The sequence below is a fragment of the Hyaena hyaena genome, unplaced genomic scaffold, assembly GCF_003009895.1.
Source record: "Hyaena hyaena isolate Hyena2069 unplaced genomic scaffold, ASM300989v1 scaffold_1123, whole genome shotgun sequence".
Classification (NCBI taxonomy): domain Eukaryota; kingdom Metazoa; phylum Chordata; class Mammalia; order Carnivora; family Hyaenidae; genus Hyaena; species Hyaena hyaena.
Window position 1 is genome coordinate 490,105 of NW_024081756.1, and position 17,763 is coordinate 507,867.

At 39.5% G+C, this 17,763-nt stretch overlaps 1 protein-coding gene across 2 annotated transcripts in view; it reads right to left on the reverse strand.

Annotated features, from left to right (window-relative positions):
* PLEKHA3 (pleckstrin homology domain containing A3) overlaps positions 1-17,591 on the reverse strand; it is a 23,533-nt gene extending 5,942 nt beyond the window's left edge. Inside the window, exons 1-6 of one of the 2 annotated variants that reach the window (XM_039222389.1) lie at positions 17,184-17,589; positions 12,845-12,961; positions 8,078-8,233; positions 5,703-5,839; positions 3,580-3,744; positions 492-535 (exon numbers count right to left, since the gene is read on the reverse strand). In XM_039222389.1, coding sequence (XP_039078320.1) covers positions 492-535; positions 3,580-3,744; positions 5,703-5,839; positions 8,078-8,233; positions 12,845-12,961; positions 17,184-17,223 — 659 coding nt within the window. In that variant the 5' untranslated portion in view covers positions 17,224-17,589. Of the gene's footprint in view, positions 1-491; positions 536-3,579; positions 3,745-5,702; positions 5,840-8,077; positions 8,234-12,844; positions 12,962-17,183 lie in introns of both variants that reach the window. The other variant, XM_039222390.1, reaches the window with a different exon arrangement.
* Between the last annotated feature and the right edge of the window lie 172 nt (positions 17,592-17,763).

Here is a 17,763-nt window from a genome sequence, read left to right on the forward strand (position 1 = left end):
TTAATAAATAGTAGTTTGAAAAAGGCAATGTGTTGGGGTGCCGGGGTGGCTCAGTCGGTTAGGCATCCGACTTTGGCTCAGGTCATGATCTCGCAGTTCGTGGGTTTGAGCCCCACATCAGGCTCTGTGCTGACAGCCAGCTCAGAGCCTGGAGCCTGTTTCAGAGTCTGTATCTCCCTCTCTCTCTGACCCTCCCCTGCTCACGCTGTCTCACTCTCTCTCCTAGAAATAAATAAAAATATTTAAAAAAAAAAAAAAAAAGGTACAACAGTTGGCAAGGTGCTTACCTTGTTAGTTAATTTACTCACTCATTTGTATCTTCACTGACTACCAGGCCCTATACTAGTAACTAAGAGATATAATGCTGAGCAAATCAGAACCAAGCTCGGCTCAAGAAGAGTTTCCATTCCACACTATTTGATGTTAAAGGATCAAAAAATTTCCCTAAGTGGGTAAAATTCTGAGAGAACTTGGTTAAAAGAAAAGGTTACCTCTCTGAACTGCAAGAACCAGGATGGCTGACAGAACGCTTCATCTAGAAATTAAAAAAAAAAAAAAAAGCATAATCAGTATGCGAAGTAGAATAATACAGTAACACAAATTTACGCAGTAGAAAAGATGAATGGCCAAGAAATTTATTTTTTACATACTCCAGCAACACTATTAGCACAATGTCAAGCTTTGCCCCTAATAACCATTAATTGGAATCTTTCTCAGCACCTATCAAAAACATGCTAGATTCTTTTCTCAATACCAAAAACCTAAATTTATATTATATATAATATATATAATACATATGAGTATATGTGAGTGAATGTATACAAAAATATTTTAAAAATATATAACTAATCCAAAAACACCATAATATTTAAAGCAATATCTAGCAAGCCAGAAAGTATTCTAAAAAATATCTCTCTGTCTCTTTCTTAAAGGCCAGGAAAAGAGTCTGGTAGCAAGCTTCTCTTTATAACTCATTCATTATTCAGGTTGCTGTTCAAGTGTGGTTTTCATGGAAGATAGCATTAATAATTCTAGTCTTTAAAGAACACAGAAGAAGAACCCTAAGTTTCAAATAAGTCTCTAAAATATGTATTTAAAAAATTTTAGGGGCGCCTGGGTGGCTTAGTCGGTTAAGCATCCGACTTTCGCTTAGGTCATGATCTCGCGGTTCGTGGGTTCAAGCCCCGCATCGGGCTCTGTGCTGACTGCCAGCTCAGAGCCTGGAGCCTGTTTCAGAGTCTGTATCTCCCTCTCTCTCTCTGACCCTCCCCCTCCTCACGCTGTCTCTCTCTCTCTCCTAGAAATAAATAAAAATATTAAAAAAAAATTAAAAAAAAATTTTTAAAAACCCTGATTAGGCAGAGCTTTAATAAATGTGACAAATACTAAATATAATTTAAAAGATCCAAGTACACCACCAAAAAAATAGAAGGAGACCCCAATTAAAACAGATTATTTCAATGTCTAGCAAGGTAGCAAAAAAGCACAGTTTATACTACAGGTTACTTTTATATGCAGGGGCTTAAGGGTCTTACAAATCCAAGTCTAAAATCTGTTATGTAAATGTCTGCTATATTTGTAAGAGAAGCCAACAACAGCTCTGAGAAATCCTAATTGAAATAACAGATATGACCAACCCAATGTGTAGTCCAGGAACATCTAACATGACTGACATTAAGATACTAATGGACACTAACATCTTCTTTAACAGAAGTCACTCCTTTCGGGATTACTACTCCAACAATATCCCCACTACAATTACCACTCAATCTGGGAGTCCAAATGAAGTCTGAAATTCCATTATGATCTGAAATAAAACTGATTGCAAATTTACTCTAGGAGGGACACAGTGAGATTGGCTACAGAAAGTAGTTTAAAAATCAGTTTAGTTTTAGAAGTCTCAAATCTTTCAGGTTTATTTTCCATTTACTCATATTATTAAAAAATATATTTTTTCCCACAAAGACTGACCGTTTTTTTCCATGCTATGTCTCCAGAACTAATTATAAGCCACAACTTCTGCTTTATGTATAAAGTAAAATGGCAAAGCAAGGAAAAATAAGCAGCCTCTAACCAGTATTTTTTAGATTTATTGGACTTTCTGTAACATTGCTACTGATAAAAGGTTTTGGTTTAAAAGAGACAGTAATCACTGCTTTTTATTCATAAAATACACATATGACCTCTCTGGACGATGGGGCATTTATAACAGAAGGCATTTCCCTCAGAAATTCAATACAAAAACAAGCAGCTTTGAGGTGGTTTTATTGCATTTGATTCTATAAGTCAAATACAGGAGTATTTGTAGCGAAGTCTGTATCTGATACCTTATATTTCAACTTCAGGAACACAGAACTATATACATCCACCTCAAAAGATCTTTTCTTGTTGTTCAACCATACAGGTTATCTCACAATTCATAACATATCTACAGTTGTATTATAAGAAAATATTGTCAAAATGTTCTACTTAACACCAGTCTTGTGAGATGTTATCCAAAAATACACAAGAAGAGTTCAGTTGTCAAATAAATTTCAGAAACAGTGCATACCACTTCTCCTTCTCAGAGATTCATAACACACATTATCATAAAAGAGGTTTTAAGAGGTCCTGTGACAGAGAGACCCAGTTCATTTAGCACTTCCCAAACTAACCTGCCCATAAAACTCATTTTCATAGTATACCGGTCTCAGAGGACATTAGCCCATCATATATTGATTAGAAATTGATGATCTAAAAAAATGTAGGTAATAATCTTTCTAAATCTCATATAACTAAATTGGGTGGATTGGTTAAGAGAACCTCGGAATAAATTGTACCCTATTCCTTCTAACAAATATGTCTTCAGGTAATTGCTAAAATAGTAGCCAAGTTGCATTCTTCCTTCTATAAAAGGGCTCCTGAAAACACTAGGATGAAATAAATCTAAAGTCTCATCAGACTCTGTCTCACCTATGAGTTCTCCACAGCTTGCCTGATCAAGTTTATTAACTTGGAAAGAACAATGAGTTCACCACCCCCAGCAAAGGGTACTTGTCATTCAGAGCGATTAGAAGGAAAGAAATGAACATGAAGCACCTGCATTATACAGATCAGCTCCTTTTCAATGACCTGCTGATGGTGACTTTATAGAGGAAGAAAATGAGGTCCAAAGAAATTAAGTAACTTGCCTATTCAGAGGGCTCAAGTCCAAATATTGACGACAAAATACTGTTTTCCCTGTAACATGTTCTTTCAAACCCCTTACAACTCCTTTAAAGATCTGCTTAATTTTATCCCTTTGTGAGTGAAACATCACCCTACTGTGATATTTCTACCAAGTAGAGCAGTATCTGCAACCTTTTCTGTGTCACAACACCCACAGGGAATTATAATACATTCCTGGCACTCTAGGGTAAATAGCACAGTCCCTCCAAGGGAAGAGGACAGGACTGTGGCACATGCTGAGCCCACAGGGCTGAGAGACCAATACAGAATATTTTATCTGTTGACTATTTCCCTCCCACTGCCAGTTTCCACCCTTAAAAACAATAATAAAAACAAAAATGCAACATCACTGGAAGAAAAACAAGTTCCAACCATTTGAACAGGAGAAGGTGACACAGGGGAAACCAAGGGATCTGGATGGGACAGCTGAAACATCTCAGGTTTAAACTTGGCATTCGCTATCTTCACACATTCCTCAAGCGTTGTGATGAATGTATTGCATGTGGCACTAAGCAGAGAAGAGGCTTCATTCATGTTCTGAAAAATTACATACAGAGTTGAACAGATTCACACACAGCTATATGGAATCATGCACATTACAGTCAAGTAACTCAACATTACCTACAACAGACACCTTACTAGGTTATGTGCAAATCTATTTAAAATACACTACCTTAGAAAATTAAAGCAATACATGAATAAGAAATGTCTATCAGGCAAACAGTGTATGAAATAAGATTCCATGAAAAAATAAATTTTGCATTTAAACCAAATATCATATCGAAAAACTGTATCCAAAAATTTATCTCAGATAAACCTAACCTAAACAGCAATTTCGTAAGTATCAAAATTCTGAAGGCAGTCACAGCAGTGAACACCCTGAGAGTTACTAAGTGCCAGGCACAATTCATATCTACTCCAAACCCATTCTCCCACCTCTTCCTTGGTAGAAAAAAACTCCAATATTTCTTTTTATGACAGCAATATGCCCTGACCCTAGGGCATGAATACAGACTGGTCAAAGCCAGTCATGGCTATTCCACGATTCTGAGTCAAATATTGAGATTTCTTAGCTTCTCTTGACCCAGACAAAAAAAGAAGAGAAGCCTGCTGAGGAGTTTCTGGGACTTTTGTTCCCAGATAAATGCCCAGGACAGCAAATTGAGAAAGTCTCTTTCTACCCTGGTAACCCCACTGCCTCCTGCCTCTATATGACCTTGGCAGTCACCCCAAAGCCTTGTGCATAAGGAGGAAAATCCAATACACCAAGAATGGCAGAGTGGAAGGCTGGAATAAGCCTGGGTCAGATACCGTCACTGAGCTGCTGGAGCAAATGTGAAGACACTCACCTCCAGAGAGCTTGTGGTGAAACAGTAAGTGCCCTTAGGGTCTAATGTACCTACAACTAAACATGACCTCACCTAAGACTGTTCCCCACCAGAGAGCCTAAGTGTCCATCAACAGATGAATGGATCAAGATGTGGTTTATCTATACCATGGAATACTACATGGCAATGAGAAACAATGAAATCTGGCCATGTGTAGCAACATGGATGGACCTTGAGGGTGTTATGCTGAGCGAAATAAGTCAGGCAGAGAAGGACAAATATCATATGTTTGCACGTATAGGAGGATTAGAAGGAACTTGACGGAGGAACAAGGGGGAGAAGGGCGGAAATGGTGGGGGAAAGGAAGAGAGGCAAACCATGAGAGACTCTTGAATGCTGACAAAAACTGAGGACTGATGGATGTGGGGGGGAGGGGGGGCTGGGCATGGAGGAGGACACTTGTGGGGATGAGCACTGAGTGTTATGTGGAAACTAATTTGACAATAAACTATTTGTAAAAAAAAAAAAAAAAAAAAAAAAGACTGTTCCCCACCAGGAGAAGGCCACAGAAGTAAGAAACTTTCTTATCCCATTTCTCCTAAGTTAGGTAAATGGGGACTGGGAACCATGCTGGCCTTTCACCCAGAGAACAGCAGGGCCCGCAGGTCCTCCTTTATCAGAAAGTGAACCTATTTCATTGCCAGGTCCCACAAATCTGAAATCTGATTCCTGCATTACTGTCCTGAAGATGACTTTTTAAAAAAAGTTATTTGATAAAGCTAAATTATCAACTCTGAGTCATGGAGACTGGGACCTTATTACCAAAAGAAAGAGAACAGTTGCGCAATGATTTATAGAGCTAGCCTGGAGAACAAAGCCTGGAATGCTTCCTCCCCACCCCAACCTCTATAAATTATCAGATTAGCTGATTCCCATGATCAAATAAGACTTGACTGCCTGGAGCAGTGTGCTGCTTCCTGCTTTACTCTGGGTGCACAGATACAATCTAGAAGATCCTACAGATTTCCAAGGTCTGTAGTAGGGCTAGCCCAGAAGAGCTAAAAACAGCTCATTTTGAAAATGCTTCTCTGCCACCGTATGGGAAGAATCTCACTCATCAGTGTATCACAAAGCATAAGCAAACATGACGGGATCATCTCTGTATACCTCTACGCTGGGAGATGAATGATTCTCATCATGGTGAACAAATTCTTGGATAGTATGAACTTGCTGCATTAGGAGGTCACAGTAGAGGCGAAGTTCAGACATTTTGGTTTTCAGAGATTCACTGGTCTCACTTATCTCTGAAAGGAATATATATAAACATTCAGTCAGGTTCTTTTCAGGTTCTTTGAGCAATAAAACAAAATGGAATCATTTAAAAGCAATGCAATAGATAATACCTATATAAATAGATATAAATACCAATAGCTTAAGAGGCATGAGCCCTTGGAAACAGATACAAGGATACTGAGGAAATATCTTCTCTTCAATAATTGGGGGAAAAAAGTGGAAGTCCTACGTCTGACATGAAGTTTAGGTAGATTAATTTTCGGATGCAAGGTGAGGACCACTGGATGTTTTATACAGGACATTTCCATTCCATTATTCGTTCTTCATTTGAAAAGTGCTTATATTTCTTCTTTTGTAAATTGTCATTTCTGTCCTTTACATATTTTTCCAGTTTTGATGTTCAGTTTTTCTCTTAATAATGTATAAATTAATAATCTATAAAAGTTCTTACACATTAAAGATAGCAATCTTTCCCCTGTCCTATATACTGCAAGTGTGTTTCCAGATCTATCTACTCTCTTTCAGCATTCTTTATTGCACATTTTAATGTAGAGAAGCTTTTAATTTTTATGTAGTTAAAACTATTGCACATAAACATCTGCTTTCTTCTGTTCCTTTTATAACTTCATTTTCTTATTATATTGTTTTCAGAACTGTCTTAAGAGCTTCCTTTCTTTTCTTTAATATGTCCAGATACACTAAACATCCAGCCATCATCTTAGCCATTAAATTACTTCTAAACTAGAAATATAAACAGCAGAAGAAGCAGGGGAAAATACACATAGCAGATCCTGGCATTTTCCCACATTCCCTGAGTCAGTGGCACTGTTTTGGGATACTAGCCACAAAGCCACTCTGGCCACAGTGGCCAAATGAGCTCTATCTGCTTATTTGACCTAACCTAAGTTAGGTTCTACTCAAGTTTAAGTCCATCCCTCCTTTTTTTTCAATTATAGTGCAAAATGTGTAATGAAATTTACTGTTTTAACCATTTTTAAGTGACCTTACTGTCACTTAATGTTTGGTGACATTAAGTACATTCACATTGTCCTACAACCATCACCACCATCCGTCTCCAGAACTCTTGTCATCTTCCCCAATTGAAACTCTACCCCCATTCAACAATAACACCCCATCTCCCCCAGGCCCTAGCCCCTGTCAACCATTATTCTACTTTCTGTCTCTGTGAATCTGACTATTCTAGGTATCCTCGTAAGTACAACTATACAGTATTTGTCCTTTTGTGACTGGCTTATTTCACTTATCTTTTAAGATTCACCCATGTTGTAGCATGTGTCTGAATTTCCTTCCTTTTAAAGCACAAATAATATTCCATTGTATGTGTAATACTACACTTTGTTTACCTATTTCTTTGTCCATTTGGGTTGTTTCCACCTCCTGGCTATTATGAATTTCCATTCCTTCTTATCCTATCCATAGCCATACTCTATCCATGATGTTCTTTCATATATTTTTTAATGATTATAAATTCAGTTCTGGACTTTCATTTTTCAATACCCATAATTCAGTTGTTGTCACTAATCTAAATAGCTTCTATCACTTTTTAATTGTAAAAGTAATATACACTCAATGAAAATTTTCAGGAAATGGAAAAAAATATATAGAAAAGAAAAATCAAACAACTGCAAACTCACTACCAAGATACAAACACTGTTATTATTTTCACATTATACCTGCACAAGGTTGAACTAATACCATAAATTATTTACTTTGCTTTTGATTTCTATTTAATTAATCCTTTGGAGTTGGCAATATTTAAACACAGTAAAGTCAAAGGTACCAAAGTATATACAGAGTGAAAAATGAGTCTCCTTCTCACAAACTACCTTCCCAAAAGTAACAAATTGACTGATTTTATATATCTTTCCTGAGCTAGCCAATGAATGAATATGTAATTTTGAATCCTGCTTTTCTGCAATTATCATTTAACACTGGGCATTTTCTCACATTATTAAATTTCCTTGTAAACAGTTTACTGATTACATATCAGCTTATACCAGCCTATAGTTTACTGAACCATTCCCCTAGAAATAAACCTTTGCATGGTTTACAAGTTTTTTTGTTTTTTGTTTTTTGTTTTTTGTTTTTTTCACTATGATGAATGTCATGCATGAAAATCTTCATCTACATTTCTGGTATTTCTTTAGGATAGATTCTTAGGTGGACAGGACAATTTACATACATGTTTAAGAAAATATTATCACCACCAAAGAAAAATTTATAGTTACCTTTTTCTTTTTTAGTCCTAGTATCAGTCAAACAAGCTTTGGAGCTCCCCAGAGCAACCAGCCACCTCTGTCTTTCAGCTGCATTCACCGCCTTCATGTAGAAATGCTGCTCTCCTGGAATGATTAATTCCATTCTTGTATTGTCTGCTGAATGGACTATGATGATAAACACAGGAGAAATACAGTCATGAACTTAAGTAATTTGGGGAGAATCGAACAATCACTCTTACCCACTATTAGATGTTTCAGACACCTACAACAAGAAACTAAGATTCAAGATGCAGGCATTGCCTTTCCCTAAGGGCTATCTAGTAGCACCCTCAAAACCACATTCTCACATCTACTCATGCTGGCAGAGGTGCCAAAGTGGTGGCGGCAAGAGGAAGAGGAAACAGCAATGAAAACTAACAACTCCCTCTCTTGGGGCTGCCCATCCTACTTTAAATACACATGCACTGTCACACTTACCACACATTTTTTACTTAATTCTCTGAAAACAGACTCTATGTTTTAGTATTCCCCAAGCCTAGGATGGTGCCTAGCATACAGAAGCAGCACACTAAATGGTACCTATGGCTGCCTTCCATTAGAACAGCAGCCCTCAACTAAGGGGCACCTCATAATCACCTAGGAAGTATGAGTATTTTGGAGACCTTCTCCTCTTTCCCACCACCGGCCTCCTCCTCTCTGAAACCACCCTCAACCTTGATGCTCTGACAAAAATGAACTAATCAAGAATGACACTGGGCCAGGGGCGCCTGGGTGGCTTAGTCGGTTAAGCGTCCGACTTTCGCTTAGGTCATGATCTCGCGGTTCGTGGGTTCGAGCCCCGCGTCGGGCCCTGTGCTGACTGCCAGCTCGGAGCCTGGAGCCTGTTTCAGTCTGTGACTCCCTCTCTCTCTGACCCTCCCCTGCTCACGCTGTCGCTCTCTCCTAGAAATAAAAAAAAAATTAAAAAAATTTAAAAAAAAAAAAAAAAAAAGAATGATACTGGGCCAATCCTCCATCTTTGATGTAAGAATAAATTTGTGTTACACTGTCTTTAGTCAAGAAGTACTTACTCAGCTCAGAGGAATGCAAGTAGGGCGGGAAGACACAAGGGGAGAAAGAAAGAAGTCTTTGCTCTAACAGAGCTGACAATTTAACCAAGGAAACAAACTGACACAACAAAAATAATCAAAACACCCAAATGATGAACTCTTTGGTACAGTGACTTAATGTGTAAATAAGATGAGAGAAAGGTAAGAAGAGGTGGGAAATAAGGATTTGACAATAGTAGGATTTAGTTAAAAGAAAAACTTCATTAAACAAGGCCTAAATGAGGAAATAAACATAATATGTACTGAGGATATCAGGAGACAAGCCTAAATAAAGCCTTGTGTTGTATTACATGGTAATGATATTCATGAGTGGACAAGCTGAGTTGAGCCAAATTATCAGGGGCCCTGAAAGTCTGGCAGAGGTCCTAATTTATATGATTACTTACTGAAAATATTGATCAGATGTACTATCGCAAATAAGTGCCACAAAAGCTTTGCTAGCTTATTATTCTACTTATAAAGGCCATTCTTGGAGGTAGATAGTGAAATACAAACATGTAGCAAACAATGTTGGGTGCAAAGATTTCTAAGCCAGGATAAAGTTACTGAAATCCCAAGGCTCCAAGAGTAACTCATTTTTTTTTTGCTGCTTCTTAATACTAGTGAAAGCACCAATAACTACCTTAAAAGAAAACAAAGCTCTAATTCCCAATGATGCTGCTACACATGAAAAAAGATGACTCTTTTTTAAACATACCAAAATTGATGTATTAATCAAGAGCACCCCCTACAAAGTAGTTACCGAAAACAACAAACTTAAGAACAATGCTCCCAAACCATCAAGTTCTTAAGATAAAATGGACAAGAACTTTATATGCAAAACTGAAAACATTACTGAAATTAAGAACCTAATTAAATATAGGAATACATAGGGGCACCTGGGTGGCTCAGTCAGTTAAGTGGCTGAGTTCAGCTCAGGTCATGATCTTGCCACTCCTGAGTTTGAGCCCCACATCGGGCTCTGTGCTGACAGCTCAGAGTCTGGAGCCTGTTTTGGATTCTGTGTCTCCCTCTCTCTCTGACCCTCCCCTGCTCACAATGTCTCTCTCTCTCTCTCTCTCTCAGAAATAAATAAAAAACATTAAAAAAAAAAGAATCTGTTTACCCAGAAAGCCCCCTAATCCCTGATGTTTCCTATTAGTAATTTTCCATCCACCAATCGCCCCACTCTACTTCTTAGTTACAAATTCCCACTTTTCTTTATCATATTTGGAGTTGAGCCCAATCTCTCTCCCCTACTACAAAACCCCATCGCAGTGGTCCCTATACCTATCATGAGAGACTTGAATAAAATCAACTTATTAGCAAGTGTCAAGAATAATTTTCTCCTTAAGTCTGTTAAAGCTAAATGTACGAGCATCAATGCCTCAGCAATTCCACTCTACTTCCAGATATATACTGAATAGAAATACATACATATATACGTTTAGCAAAAAAAATATAATAAGAATATTTATAGCAGCTTTACTCATTATAATTCCAAATAGAAAAAAAAATACATATCAATACTAGAATGGATAGGCAAGTTGTGGGATATTCGTAATACCAGAAATGCTACAAATCAGTAAGAATGATTGAACTACTACTACACCGAACAACATGGATGAATTTCACAATGTTGAGTGAAAGAAGCCAACACAAAAGAAAATACTGATTTACTCCATCTATAAAACATTCAAAAGTGGGCAATATTTATGTATGGTGATACAAGTCAAATTAATGGTTATTTTTTAAAAGGATTACAGGCTGAGGAAACCTGACAACATCCCAGCATCTGGAATGCTGATAATATTCTAATTCTTAATCTGATTGGTAGTTACACAAGTGTGTGTACTTTGTAAACATTCTTCAAACTGAATATTTAAGATTTGTTCCCTTTTCAGTATTTTATTCTTGAATTCAAACAAACAACAGTAAAAATGCTGCCACAACTTGAAACATTTTAGAAGTGCCTTAGGATTCCACCACTAACAGTCTTTTAAATATCCTCAAGGGTGGCAAATCTTTGAACTTCGTAGTTTGATTTCTGACTCTCACCAAATATCATTTGGAATCAAATCTGGGGAATAAAATGAGATTTAAAAAACCATCAGCTTTTAAAAAAATAAAAACTCATACTTTGAATGTGCTTTTCTTGTGTGATTTATAAACTGGTTCATAAGGCAATTCTAAAATAGGAGTTCTAAAGAGTTATCGGGGATCGTGGTGCAATTAAAAATAAATATATAAAAAATGAGCCCCTGGAAAGCCAACACTGATATATATTTCAGTACATTTGTCTAAAATAAGCAACAAAATTATGCCCCACATATTTCAGGGACGATGCAATAACAATACACTAGACTGAAGTGTTTCTGTATCTTAGATAGCCATGACTTCATTCCATTAGAACAGTACTAATTCTCAACTAAACGGGCATGTTACAATCACTTGGCAGATATGTGTATTTTGGAGGAAGCTCCCTGGATGACACTGATCTACCCCAGTTATGAATTACTGCTGTGGAAAGAGCCCTAGTGATAGCAAATCTTAAATGTGTGTGAAGAATTAGATGTGCAGCAAGCAAAAATTCTATTTTTTCTCCATGGCTAAATTGTACTAAGAACTACCACAAAACCACACAAAACTAGCAAAAAAACTGGAAAATAAAACATAATGCACAAGCTGTTACCTTGCTTTAATCTAAATAAGAAACTGCACAGAGCAGTAAGATTACTCTCAAGTGTTTAGTAGCTGTGACCAAGAGCTCACCATGTCAAAGGAAGCACCCATCATGAAGGACAAGTATTCAAGCTATAGAGGAGAAATGAAAAAGGCCTAAAGGTGCTTGATATTTGCTCCTCTAGTGCTTTAGTTTTTCCTTCAATTCTCTGAAGAATTCAATACTTTTCATTATCATTTTGTCTGATCTCTCCTACCTACCTCCACCCCACACAACCCAACCACATATACAAATGAATCAATGGTCCATGAAACCTTCCTTCATGAAAATTATAGCATGATCTATTGCTTTAGTTCTTCTCTTTTGGAAGAAAAAGAAAACATATCTATCACCCGGAAGAGCTTCTCTCTGATTGATTCGGCAAAGAACCAGAGTTTTATGACTGTGACTTAAACCAGAGTTTTATGACTGACTTCATGTTTTAGCAAAATCCTGCAAAGCCTGCCAGATCATCTTTAACTTTCTTTTCTTTTCTTAAATAAGCTCCATGCCCAATGTGGGGCTTGAACTCATGATCCTGAGATCAAGAGTCTCATGCTCTACTGACTGAGCAGGCCAGGCCTTCTCCCGCCACCTGCCCCCCGCCCGCTCCCCAACACCTTTAAAGCTCAGCTTCCAATCTTTACAATGAAAATGAAAGAGAACACTTGTGGACCCCATAGGGTAGCATCCACAAGAAATTGTTTTTCTGGTCCAAATCGGAAGACTAACCCTAAGATTCTTAATTTCAACTCAAAGTACATGTACAGGAGAAATAACAACAACAACAACAACAACACAAAAAACTGTGCTTAACAATGCTAAGTGCCACTCTTAATTGCTAAGGAAATAAACGGTATTAGAAGATCCCTACCTGAGAAATGTTTTTGTGCTCTTTTCGGATTGTAGTGAAGAATGCTTTACTTACCTAACTTCAAGTTTCTCTAATTCCCTGTACTCACTTACCTTTAATTTCACAAACTGCCATCTTTATACTTCCTTTACTCCCTTTGCAAACATCATCTTGTGAATCATAGTAGGACAGGATTCCATTATCTAAAACAAACCAACGAGGCTGCCAACCTATAGAGATTATAAATAACAGAAGATTAATAAGAAATTACTTTCATCACAGAAATAAGTATCATTTCAAAATCTGCCATACATGTTTTCTTGGCTCTAAGGTGACATTCTGACAATGAAATTTCTAATGGCCAAGCCTTGCCCAAATTGTTCTTGCATCAATCCCACTTTGTTGGGAAAGATTTCTGGAGAAATCTATAGATCAGCATAAATATAGAGAATAACACCTTTATTCTGGCTTACAACCTTCTCATTAACCCATGAGACTCATGCTCAATAATAACCTATACAGAGTGCAACATGATTGCCCTTTTCTTGAGGGGAACGAGTTGGGTTTTGATGTAATGTTAAAAGACATGGGTTCTAGCCCCCGCTATATTCTAACTCTTTAGTTAGATAAGTTGAAACAAATCTTTTCACTTTAATAAGTATAAAAAGTTCCCGGTCTCAAAAATAAGCGGATTGAACAAGGTGACCTGTCAGGTGCCACTCAGCCCTCTAATTCTGCAATGACTTTCCCCTCCCTGACACGTTGCCTAAGCAAAGTCCCTTGCACAAGTGGGTGCTGAATGCACACTGTGGTGAGAGCCTGCATTCCCCCAATACCTTTCTCCTTGCACTGCTGTTGTACAACTCAGGCAGAAATGCTAGAGACTGCAATCATTCATTTCCTTTGCGTTTATTTGGTGACTAGATTACTCAACTATCACAGCCTTGGCTCTGACCAAAGATGAAGGAGAGGTTGATGGCTTTCCTCAGAGTTCAACTGTCACTCCTACAAGCCAAACTCAATGTTCCCTAAAATCTTATCAACCATGCTACTAATTTACAACAGTTCACTAATTAATAACACAGTGACCATGACCAGGGTGCCTCACTGAAGGTAGTGTGACTGTCCTTGTTCTTCTCTAACTATTAAATCACAATTCAGCCTGATCACATTAAACATAGCCTGCTATCTGCTTAATCAATTCAGTTTTTCAAGGGCCAAATATTGCCAGAAGAGTGGCAGATGGGAGAATCATTCTTACATGCTGATAAGACCCAGGACTATCTCCTCAAAGTCTTTTCCAGTAATACTTTTGAAATGCCAGCACGGAGTCATCATAAAAAGGTTAAATTTCACAACACAGAATGTCATAATACTATTCAGAAAGATGGATACCCAAAATAATTAAAGCAAGTTTCAAATACTTGGAAAATTCTTATTATGAAACCCCTTAATGAGGCCTAGCAAATTAAAAGGTACATGAACTTTTGGTACATGAACTTTATCTTGTTTGTCATTGCATTCCCAGCACCTAGAAAGGTGCCTGGCACATAACAGGTGCTAAAAAAAAAAAAAGCCTTTCTCAAGTGACTAAAAACCAAAAACGTAAAATATTGCCTGTTATCTATGACCATAAAGATATGCAATACATCTGAGAGTATATTGCGTATAGAGCATGCATACAAATGATGAAAACACTATCTTTCTAAACACTAATTCACCTTGGCAAACAAATTATAAGCCGGGTGGTAAAAGTACACTCCACACCACCCCAGGTTCCATGTGCCTATAGACAAATTGTGATTCTGTAAGCCTGTATTACTGCAATTCAGTACCTCTTTAAAACAAATAATGGATGAAATGACTTATTTAGAATGTGTAGCAACTTAGGGGTGCCCAGGGGTGGCTCAGTATGTTAAGCCTCCAACTTCGGCTCAGGTCATGATCTCATGGCATGTGAGTCCCGCATCAGGCTCTGGGCTGACAGCTTGGAGTCTGGAGCCTGGGGCCTGGAGCCTGATTAGGATTGCATCTTCCTTTTTCTGTGTCTCCCCGACTTGTGCTCAGTCTCTCTCTGTCTCTCTCTCTCACTCTCTCTCAAAAATAAATGAACATTAAAAAAAATTTTTTAAGACTTTGTAGCAACTTGAAATGTGACCATGATTAAATATATTAAAATAATTAAAGACTGTTAGTTATCTCTAAACACCTTTTTGAGGAAATAATTAAAACAATCTCTAATTGATTCACACATTTATAGAACAGAGGGCTCTATCTGTGAAAAAGATTCATAGGCATTCTTTAAAAAAAAAAACAAACTCTTTTTATCTCAAACTACCAAATGTTACTGAAATCCTTGTTCTCTACAAAGGATTCTCAAAGAACACTGTCATGAAACTAAAAGGTTCCTTCAAGATCACTCAGTACAAACAGCTGCTCATTCTTCTGACCTAAGAGGAACTAAAGTTAATATTCAGCATGCCACGGAGTCAAATTTAAATTTGAATTCTTCCAAACAAAAGATTTCATGGCAGCAAGCTCCTACAAGACATACTAGCAGTTGAGTTAAAAGCTCTGCAAAGACTGAAAGCTAAAGCACATGTGGCTACAGTGCTCAGTGCCAGAGGAGATTAAAAAAGACGACCACCAAGACCACAGTCTGCTCCAGGAATAAATTAGGACTCCTGTCAGTAGTCACCCATGACTCCAGGCTAGGCAGAAGTGGCTCTTCCCAAGACACTGTGGACACTATGCTGCTGAATGTTTGCCCTGAGACCATCATTTGCATATCAAAGCACAGAAACTACTGTCTTTAAGGTTAATCCCATATCTCAACTCAACAGCACAACCGGTCTCACAACTGCCCAAACGAAATGCTTCAGAAAAAAATATTTACCTCATTTTTTAAACGGTTCCTGCTAAAACGTATCATTTATAGGAACTCTTTGACATTTTAGTGTGAGCACAATAAAACATGAATGCATACAAATGTTAAAGCATTTGCTACTATAAATTGGGCTTTAGCATTCCGATTAATCAAAAAAATAAATAAATAAAAGGAAGGGGCAACCGTAATTCAATCCTTATGCTTTAAAGTACTTATGTGCAGATTTTGCACAAGGTCAGGTGGACACAAGTTGAGTGTACCAAGCAGTTACAAAGGGGTTCAGTACTTTGGGCAGAGTAAGTGGGTAGCAAGTCAAGATTTTCCTATGACCCTGGAACAAGAAATGTTTGTTATTTAGTCTTATTTTATTTTATTTTTAAATGTTTTTATTTATTTCTAGGAGAGAGAGAGAGACAGCGTGAGCAGGGGAGGGTCAGAGAGAGAGGGAGTCACAGACTGAAACAGGCTCCAGGCTCCGAGCTGGCAGTCAGCACAGAGCCCGACGCGGGGCTCGAACCCACGAACCGCGAGATCATGACCCGAGCGAAAGTCGGACGCTTAACCGACTAAGCCACCCAGGCGCCCCTATTTAGTCTTATTTTAAACCCATTTTCTTTCCTCTAATGTGTAATGTGGTGAAATCCTAGAATTCTGAAGATGGAACACCTACAGGATAAACTAATTGCTCATCCTGGCCGTCCCAGACTGAGATCTCCAGACAGTAAGTAACTGTTGGATGACAGAGAGGGACCTACCACTCAAGAATTAAGGCTCTTTTAATAAGCCAGGCTGTTGGTGTCAGGGGAAAAGGCCCTTCCCTGCTGGCCTCTCATTTCTACAGAAACACAAAGCTCTTCAGAGTTTTTCCTTCCAACCCACTTCATGGGTGACTGACTTGCCTTTTCCACTTCTGTGTGTTGCACTTTCTTCCACTATTTCTCACACACTTACCTGAATTTCAAAACATAAAGACAGCTCATTGACAACCAACTCTTACAGAGAATGGTATCTGGGGACAATTTCCCAGAAAAACCATGCTTTCTATATTCAACAACTCCAACAAAAGAACTTTTAAAGTAAAACGTGTGGCTAAGGAAATTAAAAAGAAATACAAAATTAAACTTTGTGTTTCATGTTAAATCTTAAAATTAAATCTTAGTCTTACAGGATCCATTCTATCCCTATACCCCGACAACTCAGTTATTAACAAAATGCCGAATTAAGTGTGAATAAGGATGGAGGTTGCAACACGAGCAGAGTAACTGGGAATTGTTCCGGAAGCTCCAGGAGGAAACGAGTAGTATCACATGGGCAAAGAAGTGGTCAAACGCAGTACCCCCCTCAGGAAGGTGCGCAGTCTCGAACCGGCCCCTGCAGCGGCCAGTTCTAGCAGGGACAGAGCTAGGATTAGCCTCGGAGGCAAAAAGCCGATTCCCTGCGAGGGTCACCGCAGGCCAGGCAGAGGGAGGGGCCCCCGAACCGCCTTTTCTGCAGCCTTCCCACCTAAGCCCGCCCAAGCACCCGGCCTCTCCCGGCCGCCCCCCGGAGCGCCCGAGCCCTCTGACCTGTGAGATAGTTGGTCCACTTGTACAGAACCCCCTCCATGCTTCAGGGCCCGGCGCCGCGCATCCTCCTGGCCCGGCGCCGGCCGCGGTGCTGGGGTAGGCGCGGAGCTTGGGCAGCCCCTCCCGGCCCGCCCGGGCCCTCCCGGGGCAACCCCGCGGGCACCGAGCCGCCCTCAGCCCGCGCGCGCGCGCGCCGCCGGGACGTGGCGGCCCTTAGAGGCCGGGACGGCGGCCGTCGCGCGGAGCTCGAGCGTCGCGAGGCGCGGACTCAGACATCCCCGGGCGAGCCGCGGCGGCGGCAAAATCACAACCGCGACCGGCCTCCCGCTCGCGCTTCCACAACACGGCTGTTCCCTCCCGCGCCCCGGCGCTACCTCCTCCTCGCCCGCCTTCCTTCCCCCCGGGCTCCCCGTTTGTTTTCATTGACCCCGACGTCGCTTTCACTTCCTGGATGAAAGGGGCCGGCTCGTCCCGAGAAACCCCTCCCCGGCGGCGGGGCTGGAGGAGCGGGCGCGGCCTGCCGCCCAGCCGCGGTGCCGGAGGCTGCGCGAGTCGGCCGGCGGGCGCGGCGCACCCCCGG